We start from the raw sequence: 25,084 nt of genomic DNA, 5'->3' as shown, positions 1-25,084 counted from the left end.
TGTTCATCCAGCCCCTTTGCATCCCCAGCACTTAGGAAGCAACAAGACAAGCAGGATGGAGGTCGCCATACCTGACCACAGAGCAACTCTGCATGTGGCAGGCACTGCCTGGAGGGTATGGGACAGGGGAAGAGCAGCAGGTGCAGAGCTCAGCCTCCAACCCAACATCCTCGGCCTTGCTTCTTACAGGGGCCAGGGCAGGCGCACAGAAACCGACTTCTGGCCAGGAGCATGGAAACTGACTTCCTTCCCAAGGAGCAGCCACAGCGAAGGGAAAGACAGGTTTGGACAGAACCAAGAAGCCAGGAAACCGCCTCCCCACCCCCTGCTGCCCACACCTTCTGATCTCAGAGGACCTCCTGGAAGGGAGCCGTGTGGCAACAGCAAGCAGGCATCTGTGCACATACACACACCCATGTGCACAAGCACATCTTCACACATGCGAAGCTGTGCATACACATGTGGTTTCAGAACTCTATGCAGACTTTTTTTATATTTTTAATGTCTAGGATTAAAGTACACAGTGTCTTCACTACATAATCATTACCATGGTTTGACTCTGTTCCTCAAAACCCCTGAGTTGGAGATTTCATCCCCAGGGTCACATGTTGACAATGTTAGAAGCTGGGCACCGAGGAGCTCACTGTGCTGGAGGAGGTTGTAATGGGGGCCCTGAGGTGGCCTATGGCTTCATAAAAAGAGGAAGAGAGTGAAGCTCTCGCCCCATCCCACCATGTGACACCTCTGCTGCATCAGGCCACAGCAAGGCCTCACCCACAGGCACCAGCACCATGCTATCTAACTTCCCAGCCTCTGGAGATGTGAGCCATGACACCTCCATTCTTCACCAATCACCACACCCAGGTACTGTGATATGGAGACAGGAAGTGAGCAAAGACACAGTGTGGCCCATGGACCTCAGTATTCTCCCCTGATGGAAGGGGGCATCTCCTGGATGGTGACCAGCACAGGCTGTGCCCTAGCCCCCGTGCTGCATGGCCCTGCCTGACATCTTGTGCAAAATCAGGGAGGAAAGAGCCTTGCAGGCTCAGTCTCTGTGTGAGGCAAGGAGCATTTTCAAGTTTGAAGATGAGAAAACTGAGGTCTGAGAGTCTAACATGGCCCAATAGCTAATCCAGGTTCAGAGCCCTGCTCTGGGAGACTCGAGGAGGAGGTGGGTCCCACGTCAGGATGAGCCCATGTCACTTTCTGCCGAGTTCCGGCCACAATCTGTGTCCTCCCTACCTATTGTACAGGGACAGGATCTCATGGGAGGCCTACTCTCAGTGTTCTGATAAAGCCTGGGTTTTTCTTGAAGACAGCAACCTGGTAATGGCTGCAAAACAGCCCCAGACCTAGCAGCCTGAAGCAGCCCTTGTGTGATGCTCACGCTGTGAGCTGGAGGCTGGGGAGATGTCTTCAGATGGTCTGACCCTGCTCTGTGACATCTGGGACCTCTGCTGGTGAGACTCAAGGCTGGGGTGACTTGAGAGCCAGAGGCTAGGACACCTGCAGCTGTCATCACCCTCTGCTCAGGACCCTGTGCTGGTGACCAGCCGGGGATTCAGACAAGCTGTGTCAGTGGGAGGGCCCAGGCCACCTGTCCTTGGGCCATCTGGGGCCTTGTCATAGCAAGCAGCTGCTCCCACAAGCCAATGACCCTGGAGCCACAAGCGTCACTCTGACACTCTGCTAGTCAGGGCAGTGGGGATGACACAAGGACATTAGAGGTGGGGACATGGGGACAAGGAATCATAACAGCTCTCTGTGTTCCCAGGACAGAGGAGAATGATGCATACCACACATCTGTTCTCAGATCCCCGGGGAAATGATGACAGGACAACTCCTTCTGAAATACTTTACCCAGAAAGAATATCCTCTTTCAGATTAACAAGACTTCTGAGACCTAAAATGCCTTCTAGTTTATGCATGGGTGGCATTATTCCAGTAAAGGGTAAAGGGCGCTTTTACCCCAAAGTTAGCACGTCCATGAACAGCTCCAGCCAGGCACACAGAGAGGACCGGGCTGAGCACCTCTTCAATCAGCATAGCAGACATCAGGCTGGCCAGGCTGAGCCCTGGCAGGCAGTACTCTGAGTGACTCTAAGGGAAGCTAAGGCAGAGTCGTCCTGCAAATGTCTGGGTGGCAGCAGGGGAAATATTTCAGCCAAAGATGCCCTGAAGCCTTTGCTCACCTCCAGCTCAGCCACTGGGTACCCTGAGAGCAAAACGGATGATAGAAAAGAGGAAGTAGGGAGGTGAGATGGGAAAGGGGCCAAGGGATGGAAGGAGGAAGCGGGGAGAGGATGCAGAAAACTGAGACATGTTGTGCGCATGCACCAACTCCCCTCAGGGATGTGGCCACTATGCACTACAAGATGGGCTAATAAAGGACCAAGGATTTAGCTTAGTGGTGCCACCCCCTGCCCACAAGTTCAAGGTCCTGAGTTCGATCCCCTGATACCAAAAAAAAAAAAAAAAAGATGGGCTAATAAAAATTACAAAGAAAGAAAGAGAGAGAGAGAGAAAGAAGGAAAGAAAGAAAGAAAGAAAGAGGAAAGGAAGGTAAAGTGCCAGGAAAGCTTATCAGATCCACTGGTGCCCTCTAAGTGAATCATTTACTGCCCCCTAAGGAAGCGCATTGTGCCACAGAGGCTGGAGCTGGTGGGTTGGCACCTGGCTGCATTGACTCCGGCAGGTTCTCTTGGAAAGTGTCCATTACAAACGCGCCATCCCAGCTGTGCTGAGGTGCTGTGTGCCTAAGCTTGCTCTCTGCTTGCTCAGGTGTTTTCCAACCCTTTTGTCACTGGTTTTAGCTTTTGGCTGATCTGCTGGTATCTCCTTCCTTCCTCTTCATTAGCAGTAGAAGCAGTTGTCCTCACCATGCTCTTGACGGGGAAACTCTACCCTGGAAAAGGGAGAAAGGTCTTTGAAGTCATCTTTTTCTGGAGTGCACCCCAAGGCCACTGTGTACCCCAAAGAATGAGACTTCACCCAATGGTCCAAGGACCTCCCCTCCTCTGCTCTACCATCAGAGAGCAAACCTCGATTAGGCTGGGGGCTTAAGTTCTTCTCTTTGTAGAAAAGTACACAGGGAGCCCCAAAGCCAAGAGGGAAGGCAAAAATAATGACATTAGAGAAATTAGAAGCTTCTGGGACCTAACTACAATAAATATCAAATATGTTCCAACTCCTCACCACTTTAACATGAATTCTCACAGCAAAGGCTTATTTACCTTACCCTACTCCCCACACCAGACAGCTGTCTGTCTTCAACAAAATCTTGTAACATGTTGAAAAGTCAGAGATGGCTGAAGGGACCAGGTGATCAGCAAAACCAAACTCAACCTTGGCTCAGACTTTGGAATCCTCCCACTGATGGGGAATGGAAGACAACTGTGATCGCTACGCTAAAGGCTCTCGTGGAAAGCAAACATTGTGTAAGAACATGGGTAATGTCAGCAGAGAGATGAAAACTGTAAAAAGAAATGTTAGAAATAAAAACCAACTGATGGGGTTTGTTGCTGCAGACCTGAGTCCTCACAGAAATGCAGAATCATGTTGTCGTGGGCCTCACAGGACGTCTTAGTAGAGTCGAGGAAAGAATCCATGACCTTGGAGATGGGTCAAAGGAGGCGGAATGAAACACAGAGAGAAAAGACGAGGAAAAGCAACAGAACACAAAGCCCAAGAGCAGTGGGACAGTAGGAGAGGAGCCACATATGTGACCAGCACCACTGGAGAACTGTTTAGAGAAGTCACTGTGAGGTCCTGGGTGCTGAACCGTGGTTCTGAGAAGGGGAGAAAGCAACAAGAAGAATGAGAACAAAACAAAGCAAACAGCAACCAGGAAAACCTAGACGCACCATATCTAAACTGTAGGAAACTGTAAGCAGAGAGAAAATCTTGAAGACAGATGTCTCCAAAAGAGGTGGGTAGGGAGCCACTTGACCTACAGGAGACAAGAACTGAGGTGACAGGAGACATCAGAAATCTCAGGATGCTGCAGGGCAGGGAGGCAACACATAGACAACAAACCTGGCAGCCTAGAGCTGCTCATGAGGGAAGACAGCCTTCAAAAGCTGAGGAACCACTGTCTCATACAAACAGTTGAGGGAACCCACTGCCAGTAGACCTGAGTCCAGAAGAAATACTACAGAAATTCTTCAGGCAGAAGGAAAATAATACAAGGCCTGATCATAAACTATGATGAATGCTTACATTTAAAATTTTTTAAATTATTACAACAAAAGACACATTTCCTTGAATGTCCCCCAAAATCTTCCCCCTTACTTCCAGCACACTTACCCCATCATTTTTGCAAGTTTCTGAAGCAGTTCTGGAAGTCCTCTTTCGTGGGTATTTTTTCTTAATTGCCTCAACATCCTGAATTGATTCAAAACATTTATTGCAATTTCTGTCAAATAAAAACATGATCCTGTGTCCTTATCCACCTTATTCACCAGATCTGCCACAAAGGGACTTGTAGCTCCTCCCCAAAGTTAAGATGACCATGGAGGTAGCCACAACAGAGCAAGTGAAGACACTCAGAAACAAGACTCCAGAGCTGCTTCAGAAAGTGGCAGGAACCATGCAGAAAGTGTGTTTGAAGTGAGGAGAGTAATGTAGTGTGTCTTTTACTATAATCTTTTTAATTTAAACATTCATCATATTTTTATCACACCTGGATCTTTATGTAGATCCAAGGTAGAAACTTGGATCCAAGGTAGAAACTTGAAACTACATAAAGAAAGAAAGGAAGAAGCACAGTGAAATATAGTCTTACTCTTAATTTATCTGGACAATAACTGGGTACGCAGTACTAGCCAGAGTGCATGTGGGAAAATGAAAAGAGACAACAGGTATTAGAGAAGGGTAGACAGCATTCTGCTGCAGGGAAGCCGCTGGACCTGTGAGGCAGGGTGCCATCCTTACACTTGGTGAGTTTAAGTGCACACTATGAGCCCTGGGCAGCCACTAAATGGTATGGTTTTTAAAAAGAAATATAAGTCAGTCAATGGAGGAAATAAATGGAATCATATAAAATGCTCAGTGAAACAGTCAGAGACAGCTGAAAACAAGGGAAAAGAAAACAGAGAACAAAGACAATAAGCATGTAAAGGGGACTATCACTCTTGCATGAATCATCCCTTAAATCCAAGCGTTCTAGGCATAGTAGAGCTTGTCAACCCGGGGCAGGGGTAGGGGGGCAGCTGTAAGCTGTTTGCAGGAACATCCATCTTAGCTATAAAGACTCGGGCAGATTGAAAGTCAAAGGATGGGAAAAGGTGCACAGGGCTGACAGGAGTCAAAACACAACTGAAACTGCTGCGTTGATTTCAGACAAAACTGACTTTAGAACAAGGAAGAGTATGGGGGATAAAAAAGACAATTGAATAAAATTGTCAATTCACAGCTACTCAGGAGGCTGCTGCAAGAGTTTAAGGACACCATGAGTAACTAGGCAAGACTCTGTCTCAAAATAAAATCTCAAAGGGGGATGGGAGGGGCGGTGTAGCTCAGCACTCACTGGGCTCAATCCCAGTACTACCAAAAAAAAGTCAGTTCTCCAAGAAGATGAAACAACGCTGAATACCTGTGCTCCAACCACCGAGTCACAGTAAAGCAGACACTGAGGGAGCCAAAAGGGGACAAGGATGTGATTCCAGATGGAAGCTGTGAGCCTTCATTGTGACAAGTCAATCTGACTTGAGAAAGAATAACCCTGCTCTTTAGTAGGTTCTGAGCCTGTCTGTGGATGATTGACATGCAGGCCAGCCAACTGAGGGGGGAGACCCACCCAGATGTGGGGGCACCAACCAATAGTCTTGAGGGGGGTGGGGATTCTTTTGTTTTGTTTTGTTTTGTTTTTTGGTACCAGGGATCAAACTCCTCGGGACCTTGCACTTCCGAGGCAGGTGCCGGAACCACTGAGCTAAATCTCCAGCCCCAAACCAACCAATAGCCTTGAAGCCTAGACCAAATAAAAAAAGAAGGCAGAGTTCCATTTTCCCTAGAGAAGCTCCAGTCTTTGCCATGGACTTTGGACATTGGTTTCCAGTTCCTTCAGGCTTCTGATACAAATTCACACCAGTGGCTCTGCAGTGAGCTCCAAGTCTTTGACCTTCACCTACTACTGGATCCTCTGGCTTCCCCAGTGTAGACTGCCATTTTGGATTCTTCTATATCTAGTCTTATAAGCCCACCACATAAATCCTGGTATAATTATACAATTATATAACTATATTCCATATTGTCTGAGATACTTTTCTTTATTTGTTTTGTTAAATTCTTTTATTGGTATATTTTAGGTATACAACACAATTACATTTCTCATTGGGAATTGTACCTTTACATAATGCATCTTGCTTCTTATTTTTTCCCCATTCCTAGCCCTCCCTTCACACCCTCCACCCTTCCCTATTTACAAAGACTTTATTTCCATTTTTTCCATTTCTCATCATTTTTCCTTTCCCTTCTTTCCTTTCCCATGCCCCTCCCAATACTCCTACCCCTTTGAACCTTTTCTTCCTATTTTGCATTATCAATTATTCATTCTAATCATTGGTACATTTTAGGTATACAATATAATGACATTCATCATTGGATATTTGCACCTTTACATAATCTCTCTTGGTTCTCATTTTTCACCCTTGCCCAACCCTCCCTTCAACCCTCCATTCCTCCCTATTTACAAAGATTTTGTTCCTATTTTTCCATTTTCTCATATTAATCCCATTCCCTTGTATCCTTTCCCCTAGCCCTCCCACTTCCTTCCCCTTTGCCCCTTTTCTTCCTATTTCACATTACCTATTATACATTTAGTCCTTATTTACACTTTCAGTTTCTCACACCAGAGAAACTATTCGGTATTTACACATGTGTGTCCTATTTATTTCACTTAAGAGTATCACCTCAATGTGCATCCACTTAGCTATATATGTCTCTAATTTCTCATTTTTTATGGCTGAGTAGTACTCCATTTTATTAAAAAACACATTTTCTTGATCCAGTCTCCAGTTGATGGGCATTTGGGCTGTTTCCAAGTTTTAGCTATTACAAACTGTGCTGCTATGAACATGGGTGCACATATATCACTGTGGTATGATTCTTTTAATTCTTTGGGGAAGATCCCCAGCAGTGGAATAGCAGGGTCAAATGGGACTTCCAGTCCTAGTTCTTTGAGGTATCTCCATACTGATTTCCACAGTGCTTGCACCAGTCTACACTCCCACCAGCAGTGGAGCAGGGTTCCTCTTTCCCCACAGCCCCGCCAGCATTTGTTATTGGTTGATTTCATGATAGCAGCCATTCTTTCTGGAGTAAGGTGGAATCTCAGCATTGTTTTCATTTGCATCTCTCAAATGACCAATGATGTTGAACATTTTTTCATGTATTTATTTGCTATTTCTACTTCTTTGTCTGAGAAATGTCTGTTCATTTCAGAGGCCCATTTTCGGATTGGGTTTTTAAATTTGGGAGGTGTGATCTTTTTAAGTTCTTTATAGATTCAAGATAGTAGACCTTTGTCTGAGGAAGAGCAGGTGAAGATTTTTTCCCACATTGTGAGTTGTCTCTTCACACTGCTGGTGGTTTCTCTTGCTGTGTAGAAGCTTTTTAATAAGAAGAGATCCCACTTGTTGATTGTTTGTGCTAGTTCATGGGCAACTGAGGTTTTGTTCATAAAATCTTTTCCTACACCGATGTCTTCAAGGGTTCTACCTAACCTCTGTTGCAGCTGGTTCAGAGTTTCTATTTTAATATTTAGATCTTTAATCCATTTTGATTTTAGTTTAGCACATGGTAAGATATATAGGTCTAGTTTTAATCTTTGGAAAGTTGAAGCCCAATTTTTCCAGCACCATTTATTAAAGAGGCTATCTTTTCTCCAGTGAGGGTGTTTGGCTCCTTTATCGAAGATGAGATGGCTGAGTGTGTCTGGCATTGTTTCTGCATCTTCTAATCTGTTCCACTGGTCCTCAGGTCTGTTTCTTTGCCAGTACCATGCTGTTTTTATCACAGTAGCTTTGTAGTATATTTGCAGGTTGGGGATTGTGATACCCCTGCCATGTCTCTGTTACCTAGAATTGCTTTTGCTATTCTGGGTCTCTTCTTGTTCCAAATGAATTTTTGGATTGTTTTCTCAAGGTTCATGAAGTATGCTGCTAGGATCTCAATTGGAATTGCATTAAATCTATGTAGCAGTTTTGGAAGTATGGCCATTTTCACTGTATTAATCCTTCCTACCCAGGAGCAGGGGATGTCTATCCATTTTCTGATATCATCTTCAGTCTCTCTTTTCAGAGTGCCATAGTTTTCAGAGAAGAGGTCTTTGATTTCTTTCATTACGATGATTCCTAGGTATTTCAGTTTTTTGGATGCTATTGTGAAAGGAATTATTTGCCCTATTTCTCTCTCAGTGAGTCTGTTATTTGTGTAGAGGAAAGCTATTGATTTTTGTGTGTTGACCTCATAACCAGCTACTTGACTGAATTTGCTTATTAAGTCTAGAAGACTTTTGGTGGAGTTCTTGGGGTCTTCTATATAGAGTATCATGTCAACTGCAAATAATGACAATTTGACTTCTTCATTACCTATCTTTATTCCTTTTACTTCTTTCTCTTGTCTAATTGCCATGGCTAATGTTTCCAGAACTATACTGAACAAGAGTGGTGATAGTGGACATCCTTGTCTTGTTTCTGATTTTAGTGTGAAGGATTTCAGTTTTTGAGCACTTAGTATGATATTGGCTGTTGGTTTTTCATAGATGGCTTCTATCAGTTTGAGGTAGAAACCATCTATTCCAATTTTTTGGAGGGTTTTTATCATAAATGCATGTTGGATTTTGTCAAATGCTTTTTCTGCATCTATGGAGATAATCATGTGGTTTTTGTCCTTGGCTCTATTGATATAGTGTATTACATTGATTGATTTTCATATATTGAACCATCCCTGCATCCCTGGGATGAATCCCACTTGATCAGGGTGTATGATCTTCTTGATGATCTTCTGCATTCTGTTTGCCAGTATCTTATTAAGGATTTTTGCATCTATGTTCATTAGTGAGATTGGCCTATAGTTCTCCTTTTCAGTTGAGTCTTTCTCTGCTTTGGGGATCAAGGTGATGCTTGCTTCCAGGAATGAATTTGGGAGTATTGCTTCCTTTTCAATTTCATTGAAGAGTTTAAACGGTAGTGGCAGTAGTTCCTCTCTAAATGTCTTGTAGAATTCAGCAGTGAAGCCATCAGGGCCCAGGCTTTTCTTAGTTGATAAGTTTTTAATTACATTTTCAATTTCATTGGTTGATATTGGGTTGTTCAGAATTTTTAGGTCTTCTTCGTTCAACTTTGGTAATTCATATGTATCTAGGAATCTGCTCATTTCTTCTGTGTTGTCCATCTTACTGGCGTATAGGTTCTGGAAGTAGGTATTGATGATCCTCTGGATTTCTGCTGGGTCTGTTGTCATTTCACCCTTTTCATTCCTAATTGCATGGATTTGGGCCTTTTCTTTCCTTTTTCTGATAGGGTTGGCTAAGGGTTTGTCAATTTTGTTGATTCTTTTGAAGAACCAACTCTTGGCTTCATTGATTTTTTGTATCATTTTCTTAGTCTCCATTGCATTGATTTCTCCTCTGATCTTTATAATTTCTTCCCTTGTATGAGCTTTTGGTTTGTCCTGCTCTTCTCTTTCTAGAATCTTGAGGTTCACCATCAGGTTGTTTAATTGGGTTCAGTCTGTTTTCCTAATATGCATATTCACTGCTATGAATTTCCCTCATAAGACTGCTTTCATTGTGTCCCATAGATTCCGATATGTTGTATTGTCATTGTCATTTAATTGAAGGAACTGTCTGATTTCTTCTTTCATTTCCTCTGTGACCCATTGGTTATTCAGAAGTGTGTTGTTCAATTTCCACATGTTTATGAAATTTTTTGAGTTTCTTTTGCTATGGATCTCCAATTGCATCACACTATGGTCTGATAATGTACAGGGGAGAACTTCAATTCCTTTGCACTTACTTAAACATGTTCTATGTGTGAGTATGTGGTCTATTTTGGAGAATGACCCATGTGCAGCTGAGAAGAATGTGTATTCTGATTTTGTGGGGTGGAAGACTCTGGAAACATCTGTTAAGTTCATTTGTTCAAGAGTTCAATTGAGTTCTAGTATTTCATTCCTTATTTTTAGTCTAGTTGATCTATCTATTTGTGACAGTGGGGTGTTGAGGTCCCCCACTACAATTGTATTATTGCATATATGACTTTTCATGTCCGTTAATATTTGTTTTATATAGTTGGGTGCACTAGTGTTTGGTGCATAGATATTTATGATTGTCATCTCTTCCTCATGAATTGTTCCCTTTACAAGGATGTAGTGTCCTTCTTCATCTCTCTTAATCAGTGTTGGTTTGAAATCTACTTGATCTGCCAAGAGGATAGCTACTCCTGCTTTTTTTTGGTTTCCCATCACATGGAGTATTGTTTTCCACCCTTTAACTTTCAGTCTATGAGTTTCCTTTTGAATGAATTGTGTTTCTTGTATGCAGCATATTGCTGGATTTTGCTTCTTGACCCATTCTGCCAGTCTATTTCTTTTGATTGGTGAATTGAGACCATTAACATTGATGGTTATAAATGAAACGTATTGACTTGTCATTGCCATGAGATTTTCTTTTTGTTGAGTTCTCCCCCTTTACATTTAATTTCTTGTCATGCCAGATGGGTTCATTCTGCTTTGCTTCCTGGGGTTGTGATCCTCAATGTCTGTTCCTCGGATATTGTGTAAAGTTCTTTGGAGTGCTGGTTTGGTATTCACAAAGTTCCTAAGGTGCTCTTTGTCATGAAAGTATCTTATTTCTCCATCCATTTTGAAAGATAGTTTTGCAGGGTACATCAATCTGGGTTGGAGGCTGTTTTCTTTTAGGGATTGGAATATGTCACTCCAAGCTCTTCTTGCCTTAATGGTTTGTGTTGAGAAGTCTACTGTGATTCTGATGGGCTTTCCTTTGTATGTGATTTGTTTCTTTTCTCTGACTGCTTGTAGAACTTTGTTCTTCTGTTGAGTTTCTGGAATCCTAACTATTATATGCTTATGTGTAGATTTTTTTTTATCAAGGCTATTTGGAGTCCTCTATGCCTCACTTATCTGTATGTCAAGTTCTTTTCCCCTGCTTGGGAAGTTTTCTGCCATTATTTCTGTGAAGAGACTTTTTATGTCATCTGCACTCTCTCCTTTTTCTTCATTGACTCCAATCAGTCTTACGTTATTCTTCTTTGAATCATCTAGCAGCTGCTGGATTGATTTCTCATGTTCCCTTATAATTTTGAAGCAATTTTTCTTTTCCTGGTCACTAATTGCAATCTTATCTTCTATATCTGAAATTCTGTCCTCACATTGGCTCATTCTGCTGTGTAGACTTTCAGTGGAGTTTTTCATCCCCTGAAAATCTATTTGCATCTGTTTTATGGATTCCATTTGTTTCTTATGTTGGGATTCCATCATGTTCCTCAGCTCCTCTCTAGATGTATTAATCATGTCTTGCACTAGGGGCACAATTTCTCCTGTTATCTGAGAAATTATTTCTGATTTCATTTTTTCCAGATCCCCTTTTGTTGCCAGTTCAGTGGGTCCAGGTGGTTGAGTACCAGAGTGTTCCATCTCATTTCCCTTTGGGATTTCTGTAGGTGATCTGGAAGTCTGGTTTTGAGACTTATTTACATGTTTTCTCATTTTGACTGGGGCAGGGGAGGGGGGTGCTGTTGGCACCTGCACGGATTACCTCCTCTGAGCTGGGAGAGGTGGGACAGGGGCCGGGAGCAGCAGTAGGGATGGTGACCCCAAAGCCCTTTCCTGTGTGCTGGGAGCAGTGGGAGTGATGGTGGCTGGGAAGCCCCTTCCTCTGGACCAGGAGCAGTGGGACAATGGCTCAGAAGCCCTTACCTCTGGGCTGGGAGAGGCGGGACTCAGTACCATGGTCTGGTGGTCTGGTGTCCTCTGTGTCTTTGTAGTGTGGAACCAGGTGGCTGTCTGTCTGCAGCAGCTGAGATACTTTTCTTGATGCTGAGACAAAACACCCAACATCCAAAGTTAAAGAAAGAAAGGTTTACTTCAGCTCACAGTTTATAGAGGCTTCAGTCCTGTGGCATGGCAGAGAGGTATCACAGAGGAAAAACAGTCCCTGGTAAAGCAGGCAAGAGGCAGCAAAGCAGCCAGCCTGCCTTTCCCTTTTGTCCCATACAGGGTACCATCCTTTTGAGTGATGCCACCCAGAACTATGCTAATTCCAATCAGTGGACTAATTTAGTACCACAAAACCTTAATCCCAGCACCATACACTCTAGATCCAGCCAGCTCTGAATAGCCCCACCTATAAGAGCATGAGGCTTTGGGAGGACATCTAGATACAAGCTATAATAGATATTGATTCTGTTCCACTAGTGAACCCTAATAATACAGAGGCTCCCACACCCTTGTCAGTATAGACAGTTGGGGCAGACAGAGTCAGGACAGAGGTAACTCCTAGGCCACACTGCTATCACCTTGACCTTGACCGCCAAAGGAGATTCCATGCAATGCAAAACACATTCTTCCTAAACGCCCAGGAAGCAGTCACCAGGGTACAACATATTCTGGGTCATAAAACAACCCTTACAAGATTAAAAAGAATTTTAAAAATTCAAAGTCCATAGTAGATAAGAAAGAAATTAAAACAAAAATCAGTAACAGAAAAATACCTGGAAATTTCTTAAATATTTAGAACTTGGAAATACACTTCTCTAACCCCTGTGTCAAAGAATAAACCTCAAGAAAAACTTAAGAATATTTGGAATGGAATTCAAGAGATATAGTCAAAGTAGTGCTTATAGGAAAATCTGTACCATTAAATGCATGTTTTAGACAAGAAGAAAGATCTAAAATCTACTTCAGCTTCTATCTTGGGAAACTAGGGAAATAAGGACAAATTAGTGTAAAAAATGAAGAAAGTAAAATTAGAGAAGATATCAGTAACATCAGAAAGGAAAGAATAGAGAAAAATCAACAAAATCATATGCCAGGTTTTTTTAAAGATTTGAAAAGAAAAGTGAGTAACATTTGAAAGATTGGTACAGGTAGTCACCTCCAACCTGGCTAATGAGATGGGGCATAGGGTGGACCATCCACTCTGAGGGCTGTGTAGATGAAGGTGCGATAGGTGAGCTGAGCAGCTCCTGGGGACTTGAGCTGCCGCAGTGTCAGGTGATGGACAGCTGACGTGCCTGTGCCTGGGACGCCTGGCTGCTGTCCTGCCTTCACGGGGACCATCGGGAGCGCTTGCCTAACCGTAGTGCCTGGTCCCACCCCTATAGTGTCTGTGGACTCCATGTGGGGCCGAGTGAGTGTTCAGGGTTAGAACTCTCTACCTGCTGCTGGCACAGACTGCCATGCTGCAGCCCCACGTTCTGAGGTCCTTTCAGTAAAGAGTGTTTCGTCTGCATAGGGCATTCTGTCGGTGGATCTTTCAGTAGTTAAACAAGAGGAGGTTCCCTCCTTGCTGGGACTAATGCTGTGTCAAGCCCCAGTTTTCCCAATCAGTCAATTCTCACCAGCATCAAACTGCTCTGCTACCAAATGGAAAGGGAGCAGCACCAGGCTGTGTTGGGGATCTGGCTATCATTGTTACTGAGAACGGGGGGAAGGAATTCTGAACTCCTCAGCTGCCCTGGGAGCAGCTCCCCTCCAGGCACTCCAAACCCAGTCTCACAGTTGCCCCACACAGATCATCACCCTGGACAGCAGCATGGCCAAGAAATGCAAGAGGAGCTCAGGTGTGGTGACACATGCCTGCATTTCCAACACTCAGGGGGCTGAGGCAGGAGGATTCCAAGTTCAAGGCCAGCCTGGACTACTTACTGAAACCCTATCTCAGAAAACCTTTAAAAAAGAAAGGATGGAAGCTTTCTGCTCCAAAGTATCTGCAAATGCTTTATCCATGATAGTGCACAGCAGGGATGTTAATCACCTTCAATTCTTTGTTCTTAGAGCCCTTAGATGGGAGCAGGATGGTCCCCAGCTGCGGATAAGGAAGTCTAGTGAGGATGTTTGGAAAGGGAGATACTAGTTTCCCAGGCTTGGAAGGAGAACACCAGTGTGTTGCCAATACAACCACTCCCCCACTTCCTTATGCAGAAATCCCCTGAGAAGAAACAGGAGAGGATTTAGCATTGGTTGCCTGGAGAGTGTCCTGACTTTGCCAGAGCCCAGATAGGCCAAGGAGAAGTTCAAGTGGTAGGCCCTCAGGGGCTCCAGTTCAAGGGTAGGCAAGGGCCATAGCAGGGCCACTGGGGGCTCAGCAGGGCACAGAAGGGCCCTGTTGCCCACTGTCATGGCTGTGGAGCCTCAAGACTGCTACACATCACAGGGCTGTCAGCCTCAAATACAATGTTCCTCATTCTTGAATGAATCTACAGAAAAATTTATTGTGCTGGGAAGGTAAGATTTTTATGCTTCAGATAGGCAAGAGTGTGATTGACTCCTCAAGAGCATAGGGAGGGGCCTCGGGAGGTTGATGCCAATATGAGATGGAACAGGAAGGAGCTGCAACTAGAACCAAACCCCCATGCACACTACAAAAAAAGACTTCCTGACTCCTCTCACCCACAGCATTTTTCTTGGTAAGGCTTGGAAAGTCACAAAAAACCATGACCAGAAAGCCAAGCTGGCCTTCAGCTCCTATGGCAAAGTCGGAGTAAACCATGCTTCCAGGCTGCTCCACACCCTGTCACCACCTGCACTTTTCCTTTTCTTTAACAGCCAACTTACAAGCTGGTGGTCTCCAAAACCAGAGCCCAGGATCTTGCAAGAGTTTAGATTGTTTAGGGTTACATCAGCCAGGAGTCACAAAGATACGGGCCAAGGTCCACTGCTGTCCAGCCAAACAGTGTTCTTGGACAGGGACCCTCAGGCCAGAAGGAAGGGTCTTCATTACTGAACAGGACACTGCTGAGCAGGATCTGCCAACAGAGGGTGGTAGGGGAATCCAAAATGGGCTCATCGCAAGCCTTCCACTCAGCAGTGGTTTTAACAATGCGGTGGGGACCTGCAGATCTCGGGAAAGCAGGCTGCCTCCTCCCACATGATGTGCTGTTCAGGGTGACACTTCTACAGGTGTGTATGATGTGCAGTGATCAGGTCAGAGTCACTGGAAGATCCCATCACCCCTAATGTCATCCTCTCTTTGTTTTCTAAATAGCTGTAGAGAGGTTTTTTAATGTTCTGTGAGATTTTATCAACACTGTGCCAAGGCCACAAGGGTGCCTCTCATTCTCACAGGAAGCCCCAGTAACAGGATAATAATTGGCTGCTGGTGGCACTCAGGGAAAGCCCACGGGACACCCACTGTGTAAGGGAAGGAGGACAGTGAACACTCACACCCCTCTGCAGTCCCCTCAGAAGGGACACGGTTGTGGAAACCAGACAGGCTTCCAGTATCGGTGATGTGGAACACTGGCTTCCTTGCTGGAATAAATGTGAAAAGCCAACACAGACCTGAGAAGAAGCTCTGGCATTTCCGAAGGCCCTGGGGGATTCGGCCTTGGGTCCTACAAGGTTTCCTTTTTCCTCTTGGTCAGCAAAGCTTCATCAGCAGCCTGGGATAATCTTTCCCATCCTCTCCAGGGCTATTCCTGCTCTGTTCTGGTCCTCGTTCCCCCTAGGAAAGTCACAAGCAATGCGTGGCTTGTGCTTAATGTGAACTTGCTGTGGTGGGGGGCCTGCAGCCAGGTTGATGCCATTATAAATATTTGTAAGTGCTTGGGGAGGAAGCATGCCTGGAATTGTCTCCGGCTGGCCAAAGCCAGCTTCCGGACCTGGGACATCCTTCCCCTACAGTCTGTTCGGAAGTCACACCAGCTCTCATTCCTGAGGCCACAGTGCCTGCCTTCTCCACCTGGACACAGGGTTCAGTTTTCGATGATCTGACAGGAGCAGAGCTTCTGGCTTGCAGCTTTTATCTTGTTGGCTCTGTAATGTGGGCTTCTTTACATGCATCAGTGTCTCACTGTTTTCTCTGTAAATTGCTAGCTCAGACTTCACCTCTTGGGGGTTCCATTTATTGATCTGTGAACTCTTCTGTACTCCAGGTACAGCCCGTCCACCCCTTGCCGTCTCAGCAGCTTCTCTGCTTACTGTGTCTCGAAGGAGTCTCTTGGGTGGTTGTGGGGAGGAAGCCTGGCACTGGGCCCAGGTGTGCACAGCTGATGTGGGCTGACTGCAGTGTCTCACAGTAACTTAGCAGGACACAGGGCCTGGCCTGCATCTCCCAGAAACTGTTGGGATGAGCGGCTCACACAGTGCCTTCAGAGAAGGGAGGCCAGGGCTTCCAGCTAGTCCTTGCCCAGGTGCCAACCAGGCCCCCCAGGACACAGGGAGTTCACCAGGCCTTGTTAGTGCTGTCCCTGGGCCCATGTGCATCAGAGCCCCCATCCCCACACAAAACACCACTCTCGTGTCATCTCTGCCTCTGCTCCCTGTGTGTGCAGCACGGAGCCTCCACAGAGGCAGCCGGACTTGATCACTGGGGGGGGGGGGTGTCTTTCTTTTCCCCAAATGACCCCTTCATTCCTCCTGGCAGTGTCCAAGTTCCCACCTGGGACCCTGGGCAAGGAAACTGCTGGTGTGGTGCAGGTGGCTCTGTGCTGGGCACCTCCTCCCCGCTCTTCATTTCTCCTGATAAATACTTGTTTCTAAACTGTAAGCACAGTTTAGAGTATGGCTAACCAAAGGTCTACCTTTCCATGAACTTTATTTTGTTACACTCTCACAGCACACACGTAGTTTGCACGACTGCACCAGGGCCATTATTGCCACACATGCTTTTATCTCTTTGTCTCCTGTGTTGTACATGGGTCCTACTGTGGAGACGAGAGTGCCCTTCCCGGGAACCTACCTTGCCCACCTCAACCACAGCTCCACTGCTGCACGATCAACCATTTAGATCTCTGCATGTGGTACCTGTCCTTTTCTTCAGGGCCAGGTCACTGGCTCCCTTCCTTGAGATCAGATGCACTGTGTCTCAGGTGCTCAATGCAATGCTTTTCAAGATTCCTATCATCCCATGGCTGACTTGTATGTTAGCTTTCTTTCACTGTCACAAACACCTGATAGCCACCTTTGACAGAAAAAGGTCTGTGTTGACTCCTAGTTTCACAGGATTCAGCCCATGACCCTTGGGCCTGTGGCTGCCCAGCGCATCACACAGGAGCACATGTTGGAAGAGACTGCAGATGAGACCAGACACCTCATGGTTGGTATGAGAAAGAGAAAGAATAGATGGGGGCCCAGTGTTCCCTTCAAGCCAGCACCCCTGTGGCCTTGTTGCAGTATACAGCTGAGGGCACATAGAGGTTGAAAAGATTGCTTGGAGTCAAAACTTAGTTCAATCTACTGAAAGACCCAGAGGGGAGGGGCTATTTCTCCATCCAGAGTGCCCATCTGTTATGGAGACTCTGGGAGAAGAAAAAAGCCCCCAAGCTGAGAACTCTGACTTTTATTTAGAATAGCAGTGAAAGATAAAAAAAAAAAAAAATCAGGAGAAAAGAGGTTTGGGCCAGGAGCTATCTCAAGGCTAAGCAGTTTTTCTTGGGGAAAGAGGAAGGACATGGGCAGACACAACATACTTTGCTAATCTAAACTTCTTGTTGTTTAACCATTCGATTCTCACAGAGCCTGTGTGCTTTTGCCCCACAGTTTGTTTATTCTCACAGAGCCTGTAACCCTTTTGCCTGAAGTTTAATTATTTGTGTGCTTTTTCCCCATATTTTAACCATTCACTCCTCATACAGCCTGTGCTCTTTTGTCTCGCAATTTAATCATTCAGTTTAATCATTCACTCCTGGTCAGGTCCACATATGGCCTGACTTTCTCCTTGGGGCTCTGCCTCCTCCAGACCCCACTGCCTCCTCCAGCCCCATGGCCTAGGGCCACGCCTGCAGCCCTTGACCTCTGGGTGATGCTGCAGAGCCAAGCTATAGGAGTTCCTATGACTGCTGGCCAAGCTGGGCCAAGGCCTGGCCTGGGCGTCCCCCCTGCCTGATGTGGATCAGCGTCTGCTGCAGTCACATGTTGGTTGGAATGGTCCAGGTCCACACACACCTCTGAGACCCAACTGCAAATAGGATGCTTTCATATCTGTAGGGACCCAACTCCTGTTCACCATACATGTTTGAAAGTGGTTCTGACCCAGCTATCAAGAGAAAGTCTATGTTGATGCTGTACATGCACCTGAATCTTGCCCTTCAACACAGGTGGAAATCAATCCTAAGTTTCACTGAGGCCTCTAAACATCTCTCTGATCCCTCAGCAGCAGCCACTGTTCTGTCACTCCCTGGAGCACTCAGGAGAAAAGCTCCTACAGCCGAATCAGCATCCTATCCTGGGAGAGACCTGCAGGGGCCCAGCTGCCCAGCCTCCCTGCAGTGGGGTGGGCTGTGGGCCATGAAGAGGGCCTGAGCCCAGCTCCTACACTTCTGCTGCACCCAGTCTAGGAGCCAAGATCACAGTGATCAGCTGAGTGACAGGAACGGGCAGACACGCGGTGGTGTAAACTGCCCTCCTTCTCAAGTAAGGTTTCCTTCCCTCTTCACTTCATGCTGACAGCTCTTCTCTGTGAGCAGCAATGGTCCATCAGGCCATGGGGACCTCTTCATGGAGCCACTCACTAACCTAGGAAACCGGGCAGCATGGTCTCCCTGACCCCTGCCCAGGAGGTCTCCCTAGGAAGACATCCCTGGATGTGATGCTTTCAAGTCACTAAGTGCTGAATTTGAATCAAGAGAAGCAAAGCAGGTGCCCCAGAATCAAGGCAAACAAGCAGAGAGCAGCAAGCTCCCAACCAGCAGGCACTGGAGGGAATGCAGGGATCACCAGGCACACAGGCAGGGCCTGCAGCTGTCATCCAACAGGGTGGCCAGGGTAGATCACCTGGCACCTCTCTGCTCCCCAAGGGCCCCACAGACAGGACTTCTTGATGCAACCCAGGAACATTGTAAACACACAGAGGCTGCTAAGACCTGGAGGGTTGAGTCCTGTGGCCAAGGCCAACGCATCCAGGCATCAAGCACCCGAGGGAGCCACTTCCAGGCACCACAGTCTCCCCTCCCTCAGTGGTGTAGGGGGAAGTGGGTGTTCACCCAGCAGAGCTGCTGTGCTCATCCCTTGCTGCAGAGAAACAGCCGCATGCACACCAACCCTGTAGTGAGGCCCCAGCCAGGGGTTTGAGATGGAGCAGGCTGATGACAGGAAGGGATGGAAGAACCAACAGAGCCCAGAGCAGCAACCACAACTGAAGCAGTGGGCAGGAGAAGATGGGACTAGTCTGGCCAAGCCCATAGGAACTCCAGAAGATGGAGCCATCCACCTGAACACGGCTGATTCAAGGGGCCTTAAGCACCAAGGGGAGGAGACCCCAGGCCTCGCTTCTCCTCCGATAGCACAGAAGTGGAGCTCATCATGAGGTCCTGTGTAGAGACACCCTTGCCCTGCCTGCCAAGTGGGTGCCAACAGGAGGATATCCTGAGGGTGGCCAGGTGGGGACAACTGGGCCACAGAGCCACCCCCCTCCCTGCAGGTCAGGTACCACCAGCCACACCTGCTGCTGCTGGTGGGAATGCGATTTGAAGGACTGCTCACTTCCTAGGGTGCAGAGCATTGTGGTGGGAGGTGGAAGTAGAAGGTGTGCACTGTGAACATGCCTCCCGTGGTACCGCAGTGTGCTCACCACCGAAATAAGCCAACCCGAAACAGAAAGAAGGGACCAGCAGGGATCAAGATGAGCAACATTTGAAGCACAAACCATGGTGGGCTCTGGTGAGAAGGCTGTCTGGGACTCAGCAATAGCACCCGCAACTGCCATTCCCAAGCTCATGGTATTGTTTACAGAATCACACACGAGGCAACCTGGGATTGCCCAAGGTCAGAGGCCAGGCCCTCGGGGCCTGTGCTAAGATGCCACCAAGGATTCTTGGGAGGGTTCCCAGGCCCTCTTCGGCCAGGGTGACTGTGCAGCCCCTCAAGGACAGTGTCTCCTGACTGTAAGTGGAGGTGAGGAGCCACAGTGTCCACTCCAGGCAGCACTACCGAGGCTGCATGTCTGACTGCCCTGGTCGTGGACGCAGGAAAGATGCACTCTGTACTGGAAGCAGTGGCCAGGTCAAGTGTGACCAGGCTCAGTACTAGCTTGGTGGCTTGGTGGCCACCAGGGCACCCTCCCCAACAGAAGTACAAACAGGCACCTGAGCCCTGCATGGGAAGCTTTCTGCAGGACAGGAACACAGACAGTCAGTGTGGGGAAGGAGCAGGCCAAGGCCTCCCAGGTATATGAGGTGGCGTTCAGCTTTCTGGACTAGCAAGTGGCCTTGCTACCCCAACCCATGAGCCATAGGTCCACACTGGGCTAACAGTGCAGATGGCCACCACTTAATACCTTGTATTCACAAAGCTGGAAATGATCAGCAAGACACTGAGGGAGGCATCCCAGCTGTCCTGAATTCTCTTGTGGTCAGCAGTGAGGCTCTGGGAACTGCTCAGCTCCAACCATGGCTCACAGGAATCAAGCCAGGCTCAGGGTGTACATGTGACTCCTAACCTGTCCCCTTGTCCCTCACACAGCACCTGGGAAGCTCTCGAGTGCACATCTGAGGCCTCTCCTTACAAACATGAAGTTGGGGAGAGAAATTGCCTTTCAAAGCCAGCATCATGTAGGGCAGTTCCAGGCAGCTCCAAGAACCCAGGAAAAACCACCCAACACTGGGGTACTGCAGACAGACCCCAGAGCACATGCCTGCCCATGCACCAGCACACCCTCCAGGAGCTCTGCTGCAATAAGGACCATGCTGGGGAGGGGACCCCAGCTAAGGTTCGGGGATCTTATTCATTTGAGTCCAATAAAAGGAACTTCCTGTCTTTGCTTTCAAATTCATTCCAGACAAGGAGCTTCTCCTCAGCTTGCCTCTGACGGCAGCACTTCGCAGAAAGTAGAGTGGAGAACTCAATGTTGGCACTTGGGATCTGTGTCCTGCTCCCTCCAGGGAACCCAAGGCCCAGGCAGCACTGGATCAAAGCACACAGGCAAAACAAGCCACCTGGGCTGCAGTGCAGACAGAATCAGGACAATCAGTCTGCTGGGCAGAGATATGGCATCTATCACATCTCAGAGACAAGGGACAGGAAAGCACTATTATAGGCTGCCCTTCTGGGAGGGTAAGGTGTGTCACACAGGGTGGCACAGGGCTTGTTTTCCCCAGACACCTGTGGGCAGGAAGAGGTACTTTTTGACTCAGAGTTGAAACAGCAGAATGTTCCACAAACAGGAGCTGTCAAGGGAGTAGAGGGCACCTTGACATGGGATTTCAGGGAATAACACATTCAGTCAGCCGTCACATGGGACCTGGCTTCCCAGGGAAGTGCCTTCCTCCTTTGGCATGAAAAGCTCAGGAAATGATGCTTTGCAGCAGTACAGGCCTCACCCAGGAGGCCTGTGATGCTGGGAGGCCTGGGGACTGTGACTCAGACCCCATGAGACTCTGACATGACACCTGGGAGCTCAGCATTGAGCATCTGTGTCCCCCAGGTCTGGAGGCTGCAAGACTGAGGCCCAGGTGGGACCGAGGTGGTCCTCGCAGCCCTCATAGGGGGTGGCAGAGCAGGACTGAGAGTGTGGCCTGTGTGTGACCTGCCAGACACATGGCCACTGCTCAAGCCCGAAGCTGAATCTGGTCACAACCCCAGGAGCAGCCCAAGTGTGACCCACGCAGGCAGGATAATCATGAATAGACATCCATGTGTGCCTCCCAGAGGCCTCTGGAAGGTCCCAAGGCCTCCCACGCAGATGCAGCTACTTGAGGAGGAGGTCTGCCTGGGAGGCGACTCAGACACCCCCAGGGATAAGCAGGGCAAGAGGAAAGAGGCGAGGGTTGGTTGAGGGTACTGGGCAGGTGCGACTGTCCCTGAGTCATCCCCAACTGGTCACAGGAGTCATCATTGATGGGTGTGGCCTCTGAGAGGTGGAACGTGTCCCACCGCCCAGTGGCCTCTGTCCTGCTGCACTCCCCACTGCCACCTGTCCTCCAGCACAGCCCAGGAAAGATGGAGCAAAGCCAAGCTCCTGAAGAGGGCGTGGTCTCTCTGGAGTCAACACCAGGAAGGGCAGTTACACTGAGTTTTGCCGCCAGGAGGGCTGGGAGACTGCAGGGCAAAGTGAACCCCAGCTAATTTTGGCTTAATTAACCAATTACCATGGCCCCTAAGGCTTCTCATTTCCCATTCTCTCAATGGCTGCTTCATGCAAATGTGGGCTGTGGGCACTCACACTCAGGTCCCAGACAATATCATGGGGTGGGGGTGGGGCAGAACCCAGTCTCGGAGACACAGCAGTCGGGGGTGAGGGAGGAGACTGCGAGCAGGAAGGGTTGCCTCCCAGCATATCGTGGGGTCCCAGACCTTGTTAGGACAGGGCCAGAGGACCAGGCTGTCTTGTGAGTCACCTCAGGTCTGGCCCTCTGGGTGCACAGTATGGTGATCCCTGTATTGGCCCTAAGATGGAGAGATGTCACAGGTGGCCTATGAGAATGGGTGGAACATTCCATGGGGAGCTTGCTGGGCTTTGGGATCGGCCTCCATAGTACCCCTCCGAATTCTCACAGACACACCAGCTGGCCCTCCAGGGATGTGGGAGCCACAGGTGCGACATGTCTGGTCTCGATTGTGGGGTGGGGTGGGGTGGTGAGGATGGTCTGGGGCTGAGCCTATGGGGTCAGCCAAAAACCCCAAATCAGCTCACCATCCACCTCACATTCCCATCCACCTCAAAGCCCCGAGATGCCCTCTTAGTAACCTAAGGCCTCAGGTGCTCCGGTGGGGTTAATTTACGCAGGGAGGAGTTTCATCAACCAAAACTGGGGGTGGGGTGGGGTGGGGTGGCAGGGACAGTCAGAAGATGACAGTGTCGTGGCCACCTCAGGCCCAGCTATGTACACCACAAGCAGCGCACATCCTGGAGCTGATGCACAGCCTCACGGCCTGGTTTTCTGTCTGGGAAATGAGCGCCATAGTTCCTTCCTCACCTGTCCCTGTTGTAGACTGACAGGATAAGTGTGTGCCTGCTGCAGAAACAGCTGAGTGTCACACAGATGATAGTGTTGCCCTCGCCTGCTGAGCTGCACCCAGCTGCCTTCACCCTGTGCGGTCTCCCTGGGCCCATCCCCACCTCCAGGCACATCCCCTCTGGGCCAGTTAAGGCTGGAGGGGCTCAGGTGACCCCACACTCCTGGCTCGCTCACCTCCTCACCACCCTTCCTTTCTCTCCTCTATCTGCAGACGAATAAGGCCGTGGCTCAAGGTGACTTCCACCAGGCTAGCACCAGCTCCCGGCGCGCCCTCTTCCTGGCCGTGCTGTCCATCACCATCGGCACGGGCATCTACGTGGGTGTTGCTGTCGCCCTCATCGCCTACCTCTCCAAGAGCAACCACCTGTGAGCTTCCTGCAGGCACCAGGAGGGACTGGCACATGGGGGCAGCTCAGGTGGTGTCGGATGACACCCGATGGCTGGAGTTTCCACCATGACTCCCTGATTTCTCCTTTAACTCCATCGTCACAGCACTGCGTGGGCTCTGCACATATGGGCTCCAAAGCCCCTGGCCACAGGGCTGTCTGGGATGGGTCCAGGTGGAGGGATGACATTTCGCTCTCTGCAGCTGCCATGCCTCATATGCCACCACATTAGCAATATACAAACAGTAAAAAAGAAAAAAAAGTATTTATTTTTATGGAACATGGTCAAGGTGCAATAGGCTGAGGGCAGGGACTGTCTGCTCTGCTGTTGGTGGCTGCCTGGCTTCTCCACATCCCAAGCATCCATGAGACTTTCCTCCCAGAAGACAGAAAATGGGGCTGGAGATGAGGAGCACAGAACAGTTGTAGGGGACTCTGCGTTACCATCTGAAGAAGGGTCTGGCCCCAAGGATGTGAAGCCAGAAAGACATGGCTCTGGTCCTGAGGCCCCTCATGCCCTCCATGCTGCCCTGAATGTGTCACTGCACAGCCACCCACTCACAGCAGTGCGAAGCTTTGGGCTATTGGGGAGGTGGTCACGGCGGGCAACGTAGGCTCCTAGAAAATGGCCCCACATTGGTGCCAGGAACTGGAGGCAAAAGAGCCAGGAAGACCTAAGATGCCCATGACGTGACTGCCCTCATGATGCTCATCCGGTCCTAAGCAATGACAATGACAGCGCCAACCCTAGACACAAGACAGGCCTTACTCTGTCAACTCAATGAATCACTATTTTCTTGTCATTTTTTAAGTGCAACTCTTGCTTCATGCTGCTTCAGTTACCAGATGAATGCTGAGAAATAAGTCACCACAGACATTTTAATACCATCTCACAGCTGTTTTACGGTGTTCATTATTTAACAAAAGTTATCTTTTAGCTTATGTGCGTGTGACAATTTCTTTCTGGTGCACAGCAGTGGCAAGGTTCCCTTCTAGCCAGGTCCCAGGAAGGAATCTTGACATCCCTAGCTGCTTCCATCCCGCCCTGAGCCCCATTAGTGGGCATCACACTGGTCCCTGCATGATGGAGAGGCCCTGGCTCTAGGTAGGGTCTACAGCTGGCATCTGAAACGTCCTTCTGCCTGGATCCTGGAACCCCAGCCAGAGGTCCTGGGGATGGGTCAGATGCAGCCCAGGGAATCCAGGGTGCAGCAAAGGTGAGACCTCCCTGTCCTGACCCAGGACCACAGGTCAGATGTGCCCCACCTGCTACCTTCCCCTTCCCCTTGCACACTTGATATTATAGAAGTTATTAGCACTGTCTTCCTAGGTCAGATCCCATCTCTGCCTAGCACTTGTTATCCGGAAGTGCACTGTAAGACCTCATCCTGTGAAGACCACCTAGAAGCCCAGGCATCCCAGGTATCTCAGTCACTGGGACAAAACACCCAATACCCACAACTTGATGGAGGAGACGTTTATTTTGGTTCACATTTGTAGAAGTCTTGGTCCTTGCATGGTTGTCTGGTTCCAATTCAGATGGCAAAGGAGGCTGGC

General features: G+C 48.2%; 1 protein-coding gene across 3 annotated transcripts in view; it reads left to right on the top strand.

Annotated features, from left to right (window-relative positions):
- The window catches only part of Syndig1 (synapse differentiation inducing 1), a 138,275-nt gene extending 113,806 nt beyond the window's left edge, over positions 1-24,469 (top strand). Inside the window, exon 5 of one of the 3 annotated variants that reach the window (XM_004874782.3) lies at positions 23,353-24,469. In XM_004874782.3, the coding sequence (XP_004874839.1) occupies positions 23,353-23,511 (159 nt within the window). In that variant the 3' untranslated portion in view covers positions 23,512-24,469. Of the gene's footprint in view, positions 1-189; positions 2,464-23,352 lie in introns of those variants that run through there. The other 2 variants (XM_087188618.1, XM_087188619.1) reach the window with 2 other exon arrangements.
- Positions 24,470-25,084: the final 615 nt, after the last annotated feature.

This window comes from Heterocephalus glaber, unplaced genomic scaffold (genome assembly GCF_053883595.1).
Source record: "Heterocephalus glaber isolate CG9 unplaced genomic scaffold, H.glaber_assembly_v1.0 deba00001532, whole genome shotgun sequence".
Classification (NCBI taxonomy): Eukaryota; Metazoa; Chordata; class Mammalia; order Rodentia; family Bathyergidae; genus Heterocephalus; species Heterocephalus glaber.
Note: the sequence above shows the minus strand (reverse complement) of the source record. Positions and strands in the feature narration are given on the sequence as shown.